General features: G+C 38.9%; 1 protein-coding gene across 1 annotated transcript in view; it reads right to left on the bottom strand.

Annotated features, from left to right (window-relative positions):
- Positions 1-3,947: 3,947 nt before the first annotated feature.
- The window catches only part of LOC126210300 (GILT-like protein 1), a 101,525-nt gene continuing 82,482 nt past the window's right edge, over positions 3,948-22,990 (bottom strand). Inside the window, exons 5-6 of the mRNA XM_049939495.1 lie at positions 14,872-14,934; positions 3,948-4,206 (exon numbers count right to left, since the gene is read on the bottom strand). Of these exons, the coding sequence (XP_049795452.1) occupies positions 4,156-4,206; positions 14,872-14,934 (114 nt within the window). The 3' untranslated portion in view covers positions 3,948-4,155. The remainder of the gene's footprint in view (positions 4,207-14,871; positions 14,935-22,990) is intronic.

The following is a 22,990-nucleotide window of genomic DNA, read 5'->3' as shown; positions in this document are numbered from 1 at the left end:
CACTCACTGCACCGTACTCAGACATGCACCAACACACCTCTGCGTATGTTGACTGCTGCCAGCACCACCGTGCGATGACCGCAGGTCAAATACACTGTGTCGTCATACCCCGAGCTGATTTAAATGCGCAAACCACCCACCAGAGCGTTGTTTCACCATGTATCAGCATTATCCTTAATTTATGAGTATAGTGTACTACAATCCCCTATGTATCATGCACAAACGAATCTTGAAGGTAAGAGGCATGCAGTCATTCTTCCCACACTCCATATGTGAATGGAATGGGAAGAAATACATTGGCACATACCCTATGCCATGCACCTCACAGTGGTTTGCAGAATATAGATGTAGGTGTAGGTGTAGACAATTGTTTTCTGTGGGTGTATTCAGCTGTGTTTGTCAGTGGGAAGCTGATGTGAATTATGCCAGCACTCACCTCTCATCCTCATGTTCCCTTCCATCAATTGTTTTAAAAGAATGATGCATGGAACTGATTTTAAGGAAAGTTTTATCCACCCATGAATCAATCCAAACCAATAGTAATAACATCTTTTACTCCCTGTAGCCACACAAGGATTCTTGAGTACTTGGAGCTGGGTAAAATTGCACTCTCTGATCAAAAGTATCTAGACACATGCTAGTAGACATTAACACAGAGTGTGTCCACCCTTTGCCATCATGATGGAGGCGAGGACACTGAGTGAGGTGTCTGAATGTCTTTGGGGGTAAGGCAACCCATTCTTCCAAAACCAGAGATGGTAGTGATATTGGACTCTGCTGTCTCGAGTGAAGCTGATGTTCTAGCTCAGGGCTTCCCAACCTTCCCAGCTGGCAGACCCCTTCTTCAGTTGAAAATCCATGGCGGACCCCTAGTCAGTCAAGAGTACAGTAACTTTAAATTTCAGAGCGAAACCCATGGGAACTGAAAGCTTCTTAATGCAGTTAGGTAGTGATATGAAGAAAGGCCGTTTAGCTCTTGAGACAGTTTTTACTACCGTGCAGTTTCTGTGCTGACTAGGACTAGCAATTAGGGCACAAAGATGTAAAGTAAAATTTTGGACATTTGGGGTATAACTAGACATCCCACGATATTCAAAACTAGATCGTTGATCTACTAGGAAAGTCTGTGTTGAGAAAGGTATTGGCTTCAGTCAAGAAGACTGAATATTTTTCTATTATGGTTGACGAAACAAGTGATTCTCCGATTGACGAACAAGTGTCATTTTGTATTTGTTCTGTCGATGATTCCTTAATCATCAACAAAAACTTTATTGACTTATACGAGACCCCCCAACACTGAATCACAAACTCTGTTTAGTATTTTAAAAGGCGTTTTTGCTCATCTTCATTTGTCAATGGATAACTTAAGAGGACAGTGCTATGATGGTGCCTCGAATAGGAGAGGTAAGTTCAAAGGACTAAAAAAGTTATTTCTGGATACACAACCAAAAGCACGTCATGTGCACTGCACTGCTCACAGTTTAGACTTGGCAGTTGTAGACAGTCTTCGCCATCTTATGTCTATGAGGGATATTATAGCTTTAGCCAAGGACTTAATAAACACTAAGGAAATCCAACAAAAGGATAGAACTTTTCAGAAGCATACGCTGTAAGAGCACCAGCGACCAAGTTGGTCTACGACCCCTTTGCCAGACTCGATGGACTATGTGAGCATCTAGTATCTTCAGAATATTGAAAAACTTTGAAGAACTTGTAGAGGTTTTTGAAATATGTTCTGCAGATGACAAAACAGAGGCAGGCTACAAATGTTCAGGCTACCTTGAGTCAATGTTACAATTCAAGACCTATTTCAACGACCCAATAGAGGATGTCAATGAAACAATTCAATGCCCTCATCTAAGTGTTGCTGATTTGGAAAAAAATATATGAGGACTTGGTTTGCATATTGAATGGAAAGCGTGACAGTTTTGAACACTTTTGGGAATCGTGTTTAAAAGAAAAACCTTCAGAAGTTGATGATCCTTTGCTTCCTAGGAGGAAGTATACCAAAGAAGTATGAAAACAATGAAGCCAGCTCATCGCACACTTTCAAAACCCCAAAGGAATACTACAAAGCTATTTACATTGAAGTTTTGAAACAGTTTGCTTCAACTGGACTTACAAAGGTCATTGCAGTTGAACAATAGTGCTTGCTTTTAGTAAACAGAGGTGAAACAAATTTGAAAAAATCAACTGAGTTTTTCAAAAATGATCTAGACATTGAGAGACAACTTACACTAGTATATGTTGGCCAATATTGTTAATAAAAAATAACTGGTCTTAAAAAACATGCATGATGTAAAAAAAGTATGTTACACAAGAGCCTGCAGTTGGAGAAATGTTATGTGAAGTAGTGGAGTGCATTAAGCTTCTCCAAGTAGTCCCAATTATGACAGCAACAGCAGAATGGTCATTTAGCGCCCTTAGGTGTCTGAAGTCATACCTCCGATCAACAATGGGACAGAAGCGACTGAACAGCTTGGCTGTTCTTCATGCCCACCGAGTTGTTTTGGATGAATTGGATATCCGACTAGTCATCAATGACTTCATATTCAGTAATCCAGTCATATGGTCGACGTTTGCACCTATCTAAAGACACTCTAGCCCTAATAGTGGCATTTAGAGCAATATTAAAAATCTTTATAAAATAGAGAATTAAATACATAAATAATGTTAAATTTTCAATTTTGAAATATTAGTACTAGTGTAGTACTGTATAACTGTATTACTATAGCACTGTATTAGTTATTTTCAAATACTTAAATATTTTTAGGTCGTAGGACCCAGTTGAAACCTGCTATTTACATACTTTTTGACTGAAAGTATTAGGCATACTGTATTAACTTTATTAACTGTATTAAAGCATTAACTTTGAGATATTGTTTTTATTTAATGAACCCTAAGCCTCATTCAAAGTAAGCTTAATTTAGTTATTTCACTTATTAATCAAAGTGCTATTACTGTGCAACAGCAATATTTTATGTTTTAGTCTTTTAATGATACTTTAGGATTTATTTAAATATAATTTCAGTCTTTTCAGAGCTATATATTCACTGTTCTGTAATAGTCTATACGTATGATCATTAGTGTAAATGAAATTAGGTTTTTACAAAAATACCATCTGTGTTTATGTTTTGTTTCTTTTTTTCAAAGCCAAAAAATGTGTCAGGCTTCTCGAGTTTCCCGGAGTGTCGAGTTATCAAGAGACCAGTTTTCTGGGTTCTAATGTTGATCATATGACCCTAAAATGCTTAAAAATACTTTAAAACTCACTATTTTCCATCTAAAATTTAGAAAATTACCTGGATCGAGACCCCCAGGACATACATCTGCATACCAAATTTCATCCAAATTGGTTGAACAGTTTAGTCATGAAAAGGAACAGACAAACACTTTTGCATTTACAGTATGGACTTACAGTTCAGTATGTGAACTCTACAACATATTTATTTATGTAATACACACTGTATTTGAAAGAGTGTGTTGAATGGGAAAAGTTCAGTCTTACCATGGTATTTTTGCCTGAAAATAAATAACACAAATGGCAGGAAATTTTTAAAACAAGTTGAGCATTAAACATTGCAATTTGATTGAATAAATGATGTAGCACAAAGCTAGCTTACACTTAAAATGGGGCAAAACAGAATATGGCTATAACTACTGTTTATGACAAATCTTTGAGAATGAAACCATCATCAAAAACAATGAGACTCCAGAATGTTCTGTCAGCAAAAGTGTGGGAGAGAATGGAACTATGCCTTTCTGCTTTGACTTTTCACAAATAAGATATATCCTTTTAGTCTCTCTGGTATTTTCATTATTGCCCAATATCACAAAGCTCTGGTGTTCGAGTAACAGTGCTTTTTCCAGTTGTAACACTACTTAAAAAGCAATAAATATTAACACAGGTATAACTTTACTTTTTAATATTAGAACACTTTCCCACGTGTTCTGACATTACAATTTACAAAGGTTGTTCAGGTTGTTACATTATATACAAAAATGTAAAATGAATTTGTGGAAGGTTAAAATCTCCAAACATTGTCCAATCATTTATATTTGTTATTTATGGTCCACAGATTTTAATTTTCCACAGCACTGACATAAGTGAATCCTGTCAAATCATTTCTAAACCACTTTGAGATGTAAATTATATTATTCAAATATCCTATAGTACCAAGGGACACACTGGCTTGGCTTGGGCGACTGAAAAAGAAAACAATTTTTCCATTATTTGTACATTCTGTAATTGTATGAAATGAGTAATTATCAAAAACAAACAAACACACACACAAACAAACAAACTTGCTGTTAACCCCCTTTTAACATGCTAAATATACCTAGGATTTCAATAACAATAATAAAATAAATAAAATGTTTAATGTTATAATAATAATAACAACAATTACTTTATTTGCATCAGTGCTTAATACATCACTTTAGCATAATTTCCAAGAAAATCCAATTCAGAGAAATACATCCCAAAATTTCAGAGGTAATGTTTCAGGCTCTTCATTTAATGCAGGGTGTGCATAAAGTGCGGGAACACTTTCAATTATTTATTGCACAAGAACCAAATGTTGTACAGATATCATAGTATTGTCATTTTGAAGTATACCCCCACAGCATAGTTTGGTAATTTGCTGATAGTCAGCCCTAGTCGCAAACACGGTGAGATCAGGGTGCAGAGCAAGCTTTTTGTGTGTCAGAGTTCGACAAAAGCAAGTGTGCTACAGCTGTTCAACAGATGTTTAGAACCAAGTACGGTAAGAAGCCACCAACAAAGAAGGCCATTTACCACTGGCAGAACAAATTCGTTATGACAGGTTGCTTGTGCCCGGCAAAGAGAAGTGGACATCCCAGTGTGAGTGAAGTGAATGTGGAGCACGTACAAGAGACATTCATAAGGATATTCTTACTTGGACATGTTGCAGCAATGGCTGATACCTCAAATACAATCAGACTTTCTATTCATCTTTCAGCAGGATGGGGCTCCACCCCACTTTCATCGTGAAGCTCATGGCTACCTGAACACAGTGCTGCCGCATAGATGGCTCGGCAATGCTACAGAAAGGGAGAGCTATTTCATGAAATGGCCTCCCCGATCACCAGATCCCACTACGTGTGACTTTTTTCTGTAGGGGAACAGTAAAGATCTGGTGTATGTACCGCCTCTACCACGTGATGTAGCAGAGCTCCGGGAGAGAATACGGGAAGTGACTGCCACAGTTGACGATGCCATGTTGGGATGGGTATGGCAAGAATCTGATTACTGTATTGATGTCTGTCAGGTCACTCGTGGTTTGCACATTGAATGTTTGTAAAAAAAACTTTCATAGTTTCCATTCAAAATGCAATATGTATGACATCTGTACAATGTTTAGTTCTTGTGCAATAAATAATTGAAAGTGTTCCCGGACTTTATGTACACCCTGTATTTACAGTTGTGAATACGAACAACCTTCAGCTGTGTCAGGGAATGATGAAAATGCAAATTGTGCTGGAATTGGACTCGAACCCAGATTTCTCACTTTGTGTGAGTGATCACCTTAAACGCTTCGGCTATCAATGCATGACTAATGACAAGACCCAAGACAATCATCAATCTTGCATCACAACCTGTACTCGTACACACGTTATGTAATTCCCATGCATGGGAGGACATATTAATTGAAAGTCGCTGCATGATATTGGCAGATGCATTCATGTCCAAAGGAACGTTGTGTCATCCTCCTTAACACAGGCACTGCAGTATCGTATTTATCCACTGATACCAGGCAGCGACTTTCAATTAAAATGTCCTCCCTTATACAGAAATTACATAATGTGTGTACTAGTACATGTCATAATGCAGGAACAATGACATATGGAAGTTTAAGTATGGCCAGGAGTCATGCACAGATAGACCAACCATTTGAGGCAACAGTTTGCGTAAAGCAGGAAATCCTGGTTTGAGTCTTGGTACGGCACAAATTTTCAATGTCTTAATTCCCTTATACAGCTGTTGGTTGTTCATATTCGCAACTCCAAATACATTTCATGTACGCATGCATGTCTGAAGGTGCATTCCATTATTCTTCTTAACAACACAGGCACTGCAATATTGTTCTGATTTAATAAATACAGTGGCAACAAACTCTCACAAATTTATCATCATAATATGCATGATATGAAATCAAAGTGTGCACATATCATTATCAGTAAGTCTTTTAGTACTATGCCTGTGAATACAGGCCTGTAGTCTATGAGTATGCAAACATATAAGAGGCGGGGGAGGAATGACATTTCTTTCTGTCACTTCCAGTGGTTAGTCATTCCCTTTCCATATTGCTTTTTTCAACTTACTGTGATTTGCTTGTTCTACCTGTGGGCTTATGACCCTTGTTGGATTTGTTATTGACAACAGATACAGTTAGTCTGCAAATGGGCATCTTTATCTGCCTGGCATCTTTTCTGCAGGCAGTCAGGCCACAAACCTGTACACATCCTCAGACAAGCAACTGAAAAGTATCCTGTGCAAAACTTTAAGCTTGTAATTTTTTAGTTGGTCCAGTGTGTGGAGCAACAAAATAGCATTGGCCCCAATGTTGGTACATCTCTTGCTTGTGGGTATTTTGACTGTATATCAAAGGACGTTGGGTCCAATATCGATATGTCGACCACACATTTGCACCATTGTTGTTTGCTTTGGTTGTTGTATCTCAACCAGAGTTTGCCACTTGTATATTTAGGATGGATTTTTGAGATCACATTGTCTCAGGAACTGTGGAGTAACGTGGAAATTTTTCAGTTATTGCAACTTTACCAGCAAGAGGTATATTTGTGGAATTCTGTTACAAGGAACCACAAAAATCGCAATGCCACTGTGGACACATGGAATGCATCCAGCAAAAATTCAGTATGGCATGTGCTATAGTCAAATGAAAAAAGAGAGAGAGATAGAAATAAACAGTCTTTATGTCAGCCTATCAACCATAACAGAAGAGGACAAAAGACTGTCAGTTCAGTGGCCTCAACTGATAAAATATATATATAACTATATGGTTTGTCTTCAGTCTCATACCTTATTTAAAACTTACTGGTTTTGAAATGTGTGAAGTGTTATAGTCCAGTATCTTATTTTACATTTTTTTTTCTTTTTGCAATGATAAATCAATTATTCACACTCAGAAACGCAACTGCACCTACTTCGATCTGTGCGTCAGACATGTTTAAATTGTCTCTACATGAATTCAACTGGATGTTGGCTTGAATGTGTGGATGCTGTTCTGTAAACATTGGTACCAATGTATGGATGAAGGGTAATGGCAGAATAAGCAGCACACACACTGTTGGGTTGGAGACCATGCCCCCATTGCACCCATGGATCAAACTGGAGGCAGTGGCAGGAGCATGCAGGTTCAAAACTGGAAATCTTTAGGATATCTATGTGAGATGGAAAGTGAAAAGGGACCTCATGTCAAAACTTTTGGATTTTGAGTTGCTGTAATTTAATACATTCAGACTTAAACTCTGAACGTTTGTAAAAAAAGTAAAAAATTAGATTTCTATCTCTAAATTGAAGTGAGTTACAGGTGGAATATTGGTGTGCATGCACACACCCACCAAAGTGCCCCCCCCCCTTTCCCCCCCCCTGACACACACACACACACACACACACACACGACCTATCGCACAATGCAGTGTACATAAATTTAAAACCAAGTAAACTTGTCGCAAATTGAGAGAAATGAGTGAATCGTGTGCGGTTTTCTTTTGGCAAAGTATTGGCATTTGTATTCCATGTTATGGCCAACTGCAAATTGGCAACATCAGTAGATATTTATAATTCTCATATAAAAAGGGACCACTTGTCTTGTTTGGTTTCACTGTAATCACAAAGTAGTGTTCTTTTATAGAAAACTACTCTGTGCTCATTAAAATGCTTCTAAAATTTGAGGGGTTATTTTCTGAAGCACTGCATACACAGCTGCGAGATTTTGAAAAGGGACATCCTGTCAGACCAATGTTATTTCCCCATAACATCAAGAGGTCCATTTTCAGAAGACTGATATTGATTGCTTTTAATGACATTGATTCCTGTTGGATTCAAGCAATTTTCAAATCAATATAGGCATGCAGAATAAAGCAAGTTGTTATAATAAACAAAAAGATGAAAACGGATATTGTTGATGTTATTGAACATGTTTGCTTTTACTGAAAATGTTAATTCTCGAACAAAAGGCCGCTTTTCGCTTTGTAGTTCACATATAATGCATGTGGTAAATATAGAAATGGTCAGGGAAATTCTGGTTCACTATGTGATAGCTTCCAACTGTTTGAATAAATCTTTCAATGAGACAATTGAAAGTAGGGTGCAGGGTTGTGACAGAGTGGTTTACTGACTAGTGGAAAACAGATGAAAGTGTTGTTGCCAGGGTGTACAGGTGCAACCTTGACTGGAGAGTGCAGTCTCTCTAAGGAAGCTGTGCATTATATTCCAGTTGGAGGTATTTGCTATTAGGGTGTGTGCACAGAGGAGAACCCACATAGGCGTTACAAGAATCATAGCATCTGCGAGGGTTGTTTTTCTTTCTTTCTCTCTCTCTCTCTCTCTCTCTCTCTCTCTCTCTCTCTCTGTCTCTCTCTCTCTCTCTCTCTTCAACCTCTCATAAGCTATAAATAAAAGACATGTTCATAGAAAAGAATTATTTTATTACCAAAACATAATCACCGAAAAGATTGAGACATTTGTTGTACCTGCGGACAAGCTTTGCAATACCCTCTTCAAAAAATGTTTCCACCAATGATTTCAAATGAGCATTGATGTTGTTTTGAAGATCTTTGTTGGTTTGAAAGTGCTGTCCTTCAAGCCACGTCTTCAGTTCAGGGAAAAGGTGAAAGTCTCTGGGTGTCAGGTCAGGACTGTACAGCGGATGATCGAAAATGTCCCATTGAAATTGTTCAAGGAGCCGTTGGGTTGTGCCAGCACTGTGTGGATGATCGTTGTCACGGATCCTTCCTCTTCGTTTGTTTTGAATGGCTCTCGGCAAACAACAAAGTTTCACAATAAGCAGCTGCAATGATAGTGGTTCCGGGCTGCATAAACAAAGAGGAATGCTGACTTCAGGAATTGTGTTGATCCAATGCAACACTGGTCCACACACTGCTGGCACAACCATTTGAAATCATTGGCGGCAACATTTTTTGAAGAGGGTATTGCAAAGCTTGCCCACAGATATGACAAATGTCCCAATCTTTTCGGTGATTGTGTTGGAAAGTAACCATAAGTGTACAAAACTTTTGGTAATAAAATAATTGTTTTCTATGAACTTGTCTTTTATTTATAAAATATTGGAGGTTGGGGGGGGGGGGGGGGGGGGGGAAGGCCCTCGCACATTCATTCAGACAGCCAAGAAGCTCTGACATCTCTATCAGGCCCTACAAAAACATCAAAAATCATCACAGAATGCCATGAATCCCTTGTGAGGCTAGGGGAAAGCAACAGTGTAAACCTGTTGTGGGTCCCTCATCACACGGGTATTATGGTAACAAACAAGCTGACAAGCTAGTCACAACAATCCCATTTATTGAGTTGGACCACAACCTATCCTCTCAGTAAGGTGGTAACTATGCATCTGGATCAGTAGGCAGCACACAGAACTTTATACTAAGACCCAAAAACAGAAACTTGGCATGCTAATGATGCTGAAAGTTCTGCCATTCTGGGCTTAAAGAGGAGGCAGATTAAACTCATGTCAAGTTCAATGACTGGCCATGGAAACCTCAAGGAACACGTGTACACTATGAGAATAGATAAAGATTTCCTTAAGTGTAACAGTGTGGTGTGGCGGATGAAACCACACCATATTTAATCTTCCACTGCAAAGCCTTGGAGATCAAAAGACCAAAAATACTTGGGTCACTAATTCTTGAAGAGATTGGGTCTAATAAACCCCAGTAAAGGGCCTCCCGCTCCTCTTCTAGAGTACTGCCTAACTTTGCTAGAATGACAGGAAGAAAGACTGCACAATAAAGTTAGTTTCGGTGTGGGCAACAGGGGATTAACACTACTGCTGTTTTGTCTTCCTGCTAAAACCAAATTGGAACTGCTCTTTGGATGGGAGGCTGTAATGACTGACTGCTCCCCTCACCCCATTCCCTCTTGTATCCACGCCTGCACAGAAACACAGGGTTTTCAAGCATCACCTCAAATGGTATTCTGTTGTTACGGAAGGCAACTGCCTAGTGGGAAGAGAAAAGTTTCAAGAATCAATTCAGAGCATACAGGGTCAGGTACAAAGGTGTGCATGTTAATACATCCAGAGCAGTTAAAGGGTTAATACAGTAGTCAACCACAGAACAGTAATAACACTAAAAGCTAATGTCGCCAGTATGCATATCAAGAAAATCATTAACATTGTAAACATCTTGTTCAACTTAGAAAAATGTTACTGGTATACACCAAGCAAAGAGTGGTAATTGACTTAAGATTCAAAGTCAATTCAGTTAATGAAAATTTCTAGTCCTTGCTAACTTCCTGCTTGGTATGTCCACATATTCAAAAATGGTTCAAATGGCTCTAAGCACTATGGGACTTAACATCTGAGGTCATCAGTCCCCTAGACGTAGAACTACTTAAACCTAGCTAACCTGAGGACATCACACACATCCATGCCCGAGGCAGGATTCGAACCTGCGACCGTAGCAGCAGCGCGGTTCCGGACTGAAGCACCTAGAACCGCTCGGTCACTCTACATATTCCTTAACTCTTAATATTATGAGATGAATGTCTCCCCCACATTTCATGACTGGATGAATAATGATAATATACGAGAGCAGGCTGAAAAGTGATGCCTCTGAATTTTTTATGTGAAAACTTTTAAATCTAGTGAAATAAAACAAACTGCATTAACATTCTACCTCTTTATCCTTCATGTCTACAATATAGTCATCCTGGCGCAAACATTCTCCCAAACGAAAGGCCAGTTTGTTGATACCATCACTGTAGAATGTTTGACTTCGTTGACAGAGCCGCAATCTCACCTCTGCTTGTGCTTCACCATTATCAAAGTGAAGTCCTCAAAGGTGTTTCTAAGTTTTAGAAACAAATGAAAATTGTATGGGGCATAACATTTGTTTTATTTAAAAACTAAGTGTTTTAACATAACAAATTTCGAGGCATTACTATTCAGCACACCCTCACAGAACTTTTTGTCATGGAGGAAGTTTATCAACACATGCCAGAGTTTCATTTATTTTTTATTTACATGAAGTTCCGTAGGACCAAATTGCGGAGCAAATCTCCAAGGTCCTTACTGTGATTTGGTGTTAGTTTATTATCTACAAGCCATGAACTTGTCATGAACTGCACTATTTGAAATTGAGCCAATGTTGCACACAACATCCTTTACTACAAAGCAAGAGTCATCAGCAAACAGAAATATTTTAGAGTTACCCATAGTACTAGAGGGCATATCATTTATATAAATAAGGAACAGGAGTGGTCCCAACACTGATTCTTGGGGTGCCCCTCATTTGACTGTACCCCACTCAGACCCATTCTCAATACTGTGAATAATGACCTTTTGCTGTCTGTTGCTAAAGCAACAGGTGAACCAATTATGAGCTACTCTCTGTATTCCGTAATGATCCAACTTCTGGAGCAACATTTTGTGATCAATGTAATCAAATGCCATAGTTAAATAAAAAAAATATGCCTTGTGTTCGAAACCTTCTGTTTAACCCATCCAGTACCTCACAGAGAAAAGAGAATACAGCATTTTCAGTTATTAAACAACATCTAAAACTATACATGTGATAGCCAATTGTGGTTTCTGTCAAGGTAGTTAACAACAATGTAACATACCTTATAGTATTTGATGCAAGCATCATTTGGATTACTTAATGCTTTACACTTCACAATCACATGTTATAATGGGTTGGGAATGAAAGAGAAGCAGTAGTTGCGAAAGGAGTGAGAAGTGATGGAGCCTATCCCCCATGTTATGCAATCTGTATGTGGAGCAAGCTGTGAAGTAAATCAAGGAGAAATTCGGAATTGGAATTGAAGTTCAAGATCAAGAAAGATAAACTTTTAAGTTTGCCAATGACATTGTAATTCAAACGGCAGAAGCAAAGGACTTGGAAGAGAAGTTGAATGTAATGGAGCGTCTTGCAAAGTGGTTATAACATGAACATCAATAAATGTAAAGCAAGGGTAATGGGATGTACTTTAGTTAAGTCAAATAAAGCTAAGGAAATTGTATTAGGAAGAGAGATTATAAAAACTGTCTAAGAGTTCCTCAAAATAACTGATGATGACTGAAGTAGAGCGGATATAAAACACAGACTGTCAATAGTAATAAAAGCATTTCTGAGAAAGAGAGAATTGTTAACATTGAAAACAAGTAAGTGTTAGGATGTCGTACCTGAAGACATTTGTCTCAAGTTTAACACTATATGGAAGTGATATGTGGATGATAAACAGTTCTGAAAAGAAGAAGCTTTTGAAGTTTAGTACTACAGGAGAAAAGTAAAGATTAGATGGATAATTTGGACAACTAATGGAGAAGTAGTGAATCAAATTGGGCAAAAAAGAAATTGGCTGCAGCAAGCAATGTAAAGTTTATGCAGAGATGATGAAACTTGCACTTGATGAACAGCATCAAACCAATCTTCAGACAGAATCACAACAACAATAGCAACTACTGCTACTACATTTTACTATTTGTTACTAAATTCCCAATTATCTTAAATTATACATTCTTGGGAATTTTGACATTGCAGAACCAGGTATTTAAACTTGCTGATGCTTTCTTGAAAAGGACTGAAGACATTCACTAGTAAATTATGCTAATCCTTTACTTTTTTTACCAACAAGTTAGATTTTCTCCCCCATTGTTGCTCCACAATTTGTACACTTTATCATATTTCTACTATTCTTTTTCATTATGCCTGTGTGACTTAACATCACCTCAGTGCAATTATTGTTATATCATGGGCTGCACAAAAAATACATTTGTTTATAGCTCTGAATGCCAGGGCATGAATTTGTTAATGTTTATATGAGCTTTTGTATTAAAATATAAAGGCAGTTCACTAGGTACACCTGTAAGTATTGGAAAAATTAAATTATTTATTAGGCCCGTTTCATCAGTCCCTCTCCCTCCCCTCTATTTGTTTTGTGAATTTCAACCCTGATCCCATGAGCTAAAGCATGCCTATTTCTCCTGCAGACTTCATGGGTTATAATTCATTACTTCTATGACATCAATCCACATAACTTTTGACAACCCCTTCTCTTGTGCCTTTCATCTTCCCCAGCTTTAAGGTCCTTCTCATGATGTGCCCGAAGTAAATCAGTTTTTGTTTCAGTAACAGATTTTCCAAGCTGCAGTCTGGTTTTATTTGTTGTAATAATGACTTGTTTGTTCTGTTTGTGGTGCATGGAACTCTAAGGAATGTCTTCCAACACCAAAGTTCAAAGGTGTCTTTCCTATGCCGTTCAGCCTTTCATATAGGTCTCACATATGAACATCGCAACAGAAAGACTGTAGCCTTTACTAAATGGGTCTTTGTTGTTTAAGCTATATCGCTAGTCCTCAAAACTGTGACAAGATTTGACACTGCCTTTCTGCCAAATAAAAGGCATCTCTTGATTTCAAGGCTGCAGTCATCCTCAGCAGAAATCTGGACCCTCCAAATACCTTCGCGTCATGAGTATTCAATATCTGTTTACATGGATAACAGTAAAAGTAGAAGGAAAAAAGTTTTATTGCAGAGTGGGTGTATTGGTCAAAAGTTGAGCCTCTGATGAAGCAATCATCAACATGGGAATCACAGCATGATCCCTTTGGTTGTCTTCTGCAGCACAGCAGTATGTTGACAATATTCAATGCCCTGTTTTGTTGCCCTTCATTGCAAGCCATCCTGGGCTTACATTTTAGCATGTTAATGCTCACCCACACATGTCAAGAGTTTATATTGCTTATCATCAAGCTTGCCAAATCATTTGTTTGCCTGTACATGTACATCACATCCACTAATTTCTGTCCCACTTGAATAATGCCTTCATGGTGCATCTTTTCTTTTTGTCTTAGAGTTTATTTTGGCAACCTCCCCTCCCCTATTGCCCGCTCCACTGTCACAGTATCCTCATCTCACTGCTTTGCCCCATGAATCATATCATGGTGACTTATACCGTGCATCAAACTACCAGTTACTGTGCAGTCTCCACATACTTCATTAGTAACAGTCATCTGTGAGCACTTGATTTTACATACCATTATATACCAGTTGCCTTTATACTAGCATTATTGTCACTAAGCAGTCATATGAATGGATGGACTTGTAGTGGTAACAAACTAAAACCCAATAACAATGACACTGGAGCTTCTGTCACCATGTGAGCTGCTTGTGTGCATACATGCAGAGACAAATGTATTTGTGTGTTTATATATTTATTTTTAAATATGAACCACTGAACTAGCTTGAGGAGTTCATTTTTCTTCAATGTATAATCATTTCCAGTGTGAGATCCAAATTGTCAAAAATTTCATTCATGCAAACTGCACCATTGTCCAATAAGTAAACTATTATAAACAGGAATGCTGCTAATAAGATATTAGTTTTGATGAAAAACTGGAGAAAAATAAATACTAACAAAGTTATCAAAGTCTGAGACTAATTTATTTTAGCAGGAACTACACAAGTTAGCCACGTAATGAAGTTGATGTGATAAAGGGAAACAAGAAAAACATAGAATTCTAGTTCACTACTAATGAGAGTTTTGACTTGATTCTGTGCCAAAAAAAAATCTATGAAAAACAGGACTGATTTCGAGGATAGTCCCTAAAATCTGTGAGCAATGGCTGGAAATGTACTACTTACTTCAAACATTTTGCAAATTTCTCCCCACAGGTCATATAAGATGGCTGATTGGTCACCCTGTTTCTGAAAATAAACACACAAAAAATTACACAACATGTAAAACAGAAGGTTCAACATATATACTAAGTGAAAACAATCACATACAGAGCTAAGATTAAGGCTTGACTTAACACCAATAATGAGGCCAATTAGACATGAGCAGAAGCTCAGATTGCACAAGAATAAGGATGGTAACAGGCTCGTGTAGAACAGAAACTGTACTTACAATGCAGTATCCAATACCATGTCGCAAGTATAGAAATAATTTACAACTGTTGTTCGTATTTTGTCACTTGTTATTCGGAGTTGTATGAGAGTGTAAATGGTGTTAAACATAAAGAGTGTATTATTTGTATTATTCATTATAATTATTTTATTTAGAATTGCTTTTTGAATCAGTTTAAAGATATCTAGTCTACACCTACCCGATAAAGTACTAGAAGAAGCAGTTATACTAAATTATTTAGCCATTCTATGACATCACATAAAAATGTTAATAATTAAAATTTAATTCAGAGTTATTTGGAAATACTTTTTCAACAAACCTTTTATGTGTATTTTTGTATACAAACACTCTGACTAAAAGTGCACTTGTTTCAATTATATTTGTGTATGTTGTAAAGCAGGGGTGACCAACCCCTTAGCTTACCTACACCACAGTGATAGAAGATAGTGTAGTATTTTTTGGCCCCACATAATACACTAACACTAAAAATCATCCCTCATTAAAAGGAAAAGGGGGTGGGGGGGTGGGGGGGGGGGAGATGGACACAGTCAGAGTCATAAAGTTAACACATTTCAGTAATTTAGAATTTACGAGTCTTTATTTAAAAAAAGACAAATGGAATTAATTCAACATTTTATACATGAGATTTTGTTGTTTTGTGTACAATAAGTAATTACAACTCATACAATTAATGTGACATTTGACATTGAACTTGGTAAAAGAGTGTGTCAGTATCAGGGTCAATTGAAATGGTTGCGATTCTCCTCAACCTGTTTGGCCCAATCAAGGATGCACTCCACAGGAAGCAGTACACAAATGATGGGGAGATTATTGATGCAGCACCGTTTTGGCTGTGACATCAACCAGTAGAGTGATACAATGCAGGTATATACATGCCCTCCCAGTAAGGTGGTATAAGGCCACTGATTTGGGTATGGTGTACTGGAGCGTTGCAGTACTTATTTAATGCCCCTCACATTTGCTAATGTCAAATAATGCTTTTTATTATTTAGAACTATTGTACAGTACACTAAGGTGATAAAACTAATGGGATACCTCCTAATATCTTGTCTGACCTCCTTTTGACAGGCAAAGTGCAGAAGCACAACGTGGCACGGTCTCAACAAGTTATTGGAAATTCCCTATGCAGATATTGAGCCATGCTGCCTCTCTAGCTATCTATAATTGCAAAAGTGTGCCAGTGCAGGATTCTGTCCATGAAATGATCTCTTGAGTATGACCCATAAATGTTTGATGGGATACGTATCGAGTGACCTGGTTGGTGTAATATTTCACTCTATTGTCCAGATTTACACAATTGTTTGGGAACATGAAGTCCATGAATTGCTGCAAGAGTCTCCAAGTAGCCAAACATAACCATTTCCAGTCAACGATCAATTCAGTTGGACCAGATGACCCAGTCCATTCCATGTAAACGCAACCCACAACATTATGGAGCCACCACCAGCTTACACAGAGCCTTGTCGACAACTTGGGGCCATACATCACACTAACCGTACCATCAGCTCTGAGCAACTGAAATTAGGACTCATCTGACCACGTCACAGTTTTCCAGTTGTCTAGGGTCTAACTGATATGGTCACAAGCCCAGAGGAGGCACTGCAGTTGATGTCATGCTGTTAGCAAAAGGCTGCTGTCATAGCTCATTGACACCAGATTTCGTTGCACTGCCCTAATGGATACATTGCACAGTGGTTTCATGCAGTTTTTCTTGTCTGTTAGCACTGACATTTCAATGCAAATGCCGCTGCTCTCTGTCATTAAGTGAAGGCTGTCAGCCACTGTGTTGTCTGTAGTGAGAGGCAATGCCTGAAATCTGGTATTCTTGGCACACTCTTGACACTGTGGATCTCTGAATATTGAATTCTGTAACAGTATTTGAAATACAATGTACCATGCAACTAGCTCCAACAACCACTCTGCGTTCAGTCTGCTAATTCCCATAGTGCGGCCATAATAATTTCAGAAATATTTTCACAGGACTCACCTGAGTACAAATGACAGCTCTGCCAATGCACCACCCTTGTGTAAGTGATACTACAACCCTCTCTACAGGGTGTTACAAAAAGGTACAGCCAAACTTTCAGGAAACATTCCTCACACACAAAGAAAGAAAATATGTTATGTGGACATGTGTCCGGAAACGCTTAATTTCCATGTTAGAGCTCATTTTGTTACTTCTCTTCAAATCACATTAATCATAGAATCGAAACACACAGCAACAGAACATACAAGCGTGAAGTCAAACACTTTGTTACAGGAAATGTTCAAAATGTCCTCCGTTAGCGAGGATACATGCATCCACCCTCCGTCGCAAGGAATCCCTGATGTGCTGATGCAGTCCTGGAGAATGGCGTATTGTATCACAGCCCTCCACAATACGAGCACAAAAAGTCTCTACATTTGGTTCCGGGGTTGTGTAGACAAGAGCTTTCAAATGCCCCTATAAATGAAAGTCAAGAGGGTTGAGGTCAGGAGAGCGCGGAGGCCATGGAATTGGTCTGCCTCTACCAATCCATCGGTCACCGAATCTGTTGTTGAGAAGTGTACGAACACTTCGACTGAAATGTGCAGGAGCTCCATCGTGCATGAACCACGTGTTGTGTCGTACTTGTAAAGGCACATGTTCTAGCAGCACAGGTAGAGTATCCTGTATGAAATCATGATAACGTGCTCCATTGAGCGTAGATGGAAGAACATGGGACCCAATCAAGACATCACCAACAATGCCTGCTCAAACGTTCACAGAAAATCTGTGTTGATGACGTGATTGCACAACTGAGTGCGGATTCTCGTCAGCCCACACATGTTGATTGTGAAAATTTACAATTTGATCACGTTGGAATGAAGCCTCATCTGTAAAGAGAACATTTGCACTGAAATGAGGATTGACACATTGTTGGATGAACCATTCACAGAAGTGTACCCGTGGAGGCCAATCAGCTGCTGATAGTGCCTGCACACGCTGTACATGGTACGGAAACAACTGGTTCTCCTGTAGCACTCTCCATACAGTGGTGTGGTCAACGTTACCTTGTACAGCAGCAACTTCTCTGACACTGACATTAGGGTTATCGTCAACTGCACGAAGAATTGCCACGTCATTCTAGGTCTTCCGCAGTCGCAAGTCATAGGCTGGAATGTTCCGTGCTCCCTAAGACGCCGATCAATTGCTTCGAACATCTTCCTGTCGGGACACTTTCGTTCTGGAAATCTGTCTCAATACAAACGTACCACGCCACAGCTATTGCCCTGTGCTAATCCATACATCAAATGGGCATCTGCCAACTCCGCATTTGTAAACATTGCACTGACTGCAAAACCACGTTCGTGATGAACACTAACCTGTTGATGCTACGTACTGATGTGCTTGATGCTAGTACTGTAGAGCAATGAATCACATGTCAACACAAGCACCGAAGTCAACATTAACTTCCTTCAATTGGGCCAACTGGCGGTGAATCGAGGAAGTACAGTACATACTGTTGAAACTAAAATGAGCTCTAACATGGAAATTAAGCGTTTCCGGACACATGTCCACATAACATCTTTTCTTTATTTGTGTGTGAGGAATGTTTCCTGAAAGTTTGGCCATACCTTTTTGTAACACCCTGTATATGTGCTTATTGCTATCCCATGACTTGTCACCTCAGTGTAATGCTAGAATGAAAATCAGCCCTTTCCCTTCACAGGGCCATCCTGGCATTTGCTTTAGAGAAACGATGGAAAATCTAAATCTGGATGATCAATTGGCACGTCTGAAACGTGCTTCTCTTGAATGAGAATTCAGTGTCTTAATGAGCTGGAAGACAGAGTGCGTGTCTCTGTGTGTCCTAACAGGGCTTGGAAGGCCCAACAGTACCAACTAACTACTGTGTCTTTCTCGGCTGATAGTGATAAGTGTCACTGGATGTGGATATGGGAGGGCAGGTTTTCAACATATCGCTCTCCTGGCTGTTACCAGTTTTCGTGACCAGAGACACTACATCCCAGTGAAGTAGCTCCTCAATTGACCTCACAAGGGCTGAGTGCACCCTGCTTACCAACAGCGTTCAACAGACCAGACAATCATCCATCAAACTGCAAGGCAAGCACAACAACGCTTAACTTCAGTGATCTGATGGGAACCCATATTATCAGGGTGGCAAGGACTTTGGCAGTGTGACGCCACATCTTGCTTTGATAATGGCTTCAAAGTGGTGAGAAAAGAATGGTCAAGTTTCTTTCACAGTGCTAATCCAGGTAGCCATAGTCATCTAGTGGGTAGACTCCTGTGCTGGATGTCCCAGCTTCAATCCAGGATGGGGGTGGACATTTTTCCTTGTTCCAACCTCTCCATAATGGCACTAAGTCCATTCGGCATGCTATCAAAATGTCTACCAGGGATCTTTCCCAGGAATAAAAGGCAGATGTGGCAAGAGACTTAATCCCAATGTGGATGGAAGGGCTGCACCCTGCCTACAGTCAGGCCAATAGTACAGTCAGAGGCTTGAACCACAAACTTTGTCCTTATTTTATGCCCTATCACACCAATACACAAGGAAGGAAATAGGAGTAATCTGCTACATGAGACTCGTATCACTATTATCTATTTGCAGCAAAATTTTGGAACATATACCATGTCTGAACATTATTAATTACCTCAAAGAAAACAATTTATTGAAAAATGGTTAGCACAGATTCAGAAAATATTGTTCTTGTGAAACACAACTAGGTCTTAATTCTTTCAAGGTAATAAGTGCTATCAACAAGCGATGTCAAATTGATTCCATATTTTTAGATTTCCAGGAGGCTTTTGACACTGTTCTTCACAAGCAACTTCTAATTAAATTACATGCCTATGTAGCATCATCTCAGTTGTGTGACTGGATTCAAGATTTCCTGTCAGAAAGATCACAGTTTGTAGTAACTGACAAAGTCATTGAGTAAAACAGAAGTAATATCTGGCATTATCCAAGAAAGTGTTACAGGTCCTCTGCTGTTCCTGATCCACACAAATGACATAGGAGACAATTTCAGCAGACCTCTTAGATTATTTGCAAATGCTGCTGTAATTTACCATCTTGTAAACTCACTCAGATGATCAAAACTAAATGCAAAGTGATTTATACAAGACACCTGTATGGTGTGGACAGAGGGAATTGACTCTAAATAATGAAAAGTGTGAGGTCATCCACATGAAATCTGCTAAACTCTGGCTGCATGATAAATCCCACAAAGCTAAAGGCTGTAAATTCAACAAAATACTTGGGGATTACAATTAAAAATAACTTAAATTTGAACAATTGCATATATAATGATGCGAGGAAAGCAAACCAAAGACTGGGCAGAACACTTAGAAAGTACACAAGGTCTTCTAAAGAGACTGCTTACACCGCACTTGTCTGCTCTCTTCTGGATTATATCTGTGTGGTGTGGGATCCACGTCAGATGGGGCTGACAAAGGACATCAAAAAAAGGGTAGATCATTTCTATTATTGCAAAATATGGGAGAGAGTGCTACAGACAATACATGAATTGGGGTGGCAGTCATTAAAACAAAGACGTTTCCATGTGGCAGGATCTTTGTGTGAAATTTGAATCACAAACTTTCTCCTCCAATTCCAAAAATATTCTATTGAGGCCCACATACATAGGCAGAAATGATCATCATGATAACATAAGAGAAATCAAAGCTCATACAGATAGATTTAGGTGCTCATTTATTTCCATGTGCCGTTTGAGAGTGGAAGGGTAGAGAAATTCCTTCAAGGTGGTTCGATGAACCCTCTGCCACACACTTCGTTGTGAGTTTCAGAGTAATCATGAGTTATAGTTTCAGATCAAACTGAAGCCACCTACTGATGAATACATCCCATAGAGCCACCAAATTGCAGTGATGTTGACTGCTGTGTTTCACCTGCTGTTACCAAATTGTCCCAGACATTTTATGCTGAATTAAGATATGGGTAATTTAGTGAGCTAGCTGCCCAAATCCTATAAATATGGCTGCTGTCACCTTGGAAGACATGAGTGTCCACTGCTTCTCTTCATGCAGATATGGAAGGAAGGGCCAGATTTGGTCACAAAGAATGTTGAAAAAAGCGTCCTGGTTCATATTCACATTAACCTGAATGAGCAAATGGAAGCCATTGTTTGTACATTTGTTGATCATAGATTTGACCAGTGTGTGAATGTTACAGAAATGCTCTGTGAATTCAAATGGGAATCCATGTGGATGAAAGGATATTAGTTTTTTGGAAAACATTAATTAGAAATTAATCATATGAAATTATATTTTCCAGAGACATATTAAGCCCCAACTTCACCTATGATAATGAACACAGTTCAGATCAATCAATTAAAATTTGTACTATGGCCAGGATTTGAACCCAGGTCTCCTGCTCACCAGCCAAATGCCCTAACCACTAGACCACCCTTGCATGGCAGCTAAAACAGCTGCACAAATTGCCCAAGTATGTCCCCCACCCCCTCACCCCAATACAAAATCCAATTCAGGCATCAGCCCATCTTGATATCAAGACTTAATATGTCTCTGAAATAATTATATATATTGATATATAATAATAATTTTATATACTGAGTTGCAGATAGGAACAACAGAAAGACTCTCACAATTAAAGCTATCAGCCATTGGCCTTTGTCATCAATACACACACACACACACACACACACACACACACACACACACACACACACACACACACACACACACACACACACACACACACACACACACACACGACTGCAGTCTCAGACAACTGAGCAACTTTCCTTCTCATAATATTGTTTCACTTCATCCTGGATTTTCCATTGTTTAATTGCATGTATTAATATATGTGACCCACAACTGAGGTACAGCCAGAATTATCTCCATTTTGCTCTCTGCTGTGGTACTATTCCAATGTTGGAGAGCCTCTGTAATACTGATAAAAGTTAAGAAGAGCAACATCAAGGTGGGCTGAGGTTTGAATTGTAGTTTGTAGTAGAGGAAAGGTGTACTAAGGTAATCCATGCAGCTGTATTAGCTGCAGTGACTGGGTGGCGCAGTCGTTTAGTGCACCTGCCTGCCAGGCAGCACACCCAAGCTCAAATCCCGACCTTGGTACACATTTTAATTCATTGCTTTGGCCTGTATTCACTATCATACTAATGAGAAAGTTACAAGGGCTAGAATTTGTGACAGACTGCAGAATGACCTTACTGACACCAACATACATTTTGCGTAAGGACTGTGGAGACAAGACAAGAAAAATCAGGACTCATGCAGAAGCATATAGACCATCATTTTTCACTTGCTTCATTTCGAAGTGTAACAGGAAATGGAGCAACAAGTAGTGGTACTAGGTACCCTCTGCCATACACCTTATGTCATCTTGCAGAGAATGTATGTAGATTTAAGAGTAGATGTAGACCCTAGTGCACTGATACACATCTCACTGATTCATTGCCTTTAATCTTAGTTTTTGAAATCTTTCAATATTCTTTCCTTTAAAGTTTGTCTCAAGTTCCTTGCATAATTTTTGACAGTCACCATAGAGTTCACCCACTTTTTATGTCCAAATTTGTGTCCTAACAAAGCAGTGTCCATTCTACAGATTCTTCTCTAGTCATTTATACAGATTTTGAATAGCAATGGAAACCTAATGTTTTTCTGCCCAATTTCATGGTCTATGTAAGTGTCTAGCACTACCAACTTTCCAGTGTCTAAAATTATTCTGGTGTTTTTATACAAACTCTGAAACATGGCTGTTTTGTGGTTGTGGTCTTCAGTCCTGAGACTGGTTTGATGCAGCTCTCCATGCTACTCTATCCTGTGCAAGCTTCATCTCT

Source organism: Schistocerca nitens, chromosome 10, assembly GCF_023898315.1.
Source record: "Schistocerca nitens isolate TAMUIC-IGC-003100 chromosome 10, iqSchNite1.1, whole genome shotgun sequence".
Lineage (NCBI taxonomy): Eukaryota > Metazoa > Arthropoda > Insecta > Orthoptera > Acrididae > Schistocerca > Schistocerca nitens.
Note: the sequence above shows the minus strand (reverse complement) of the source record. Positions and strands in the feature narration are given on the sequence as shown.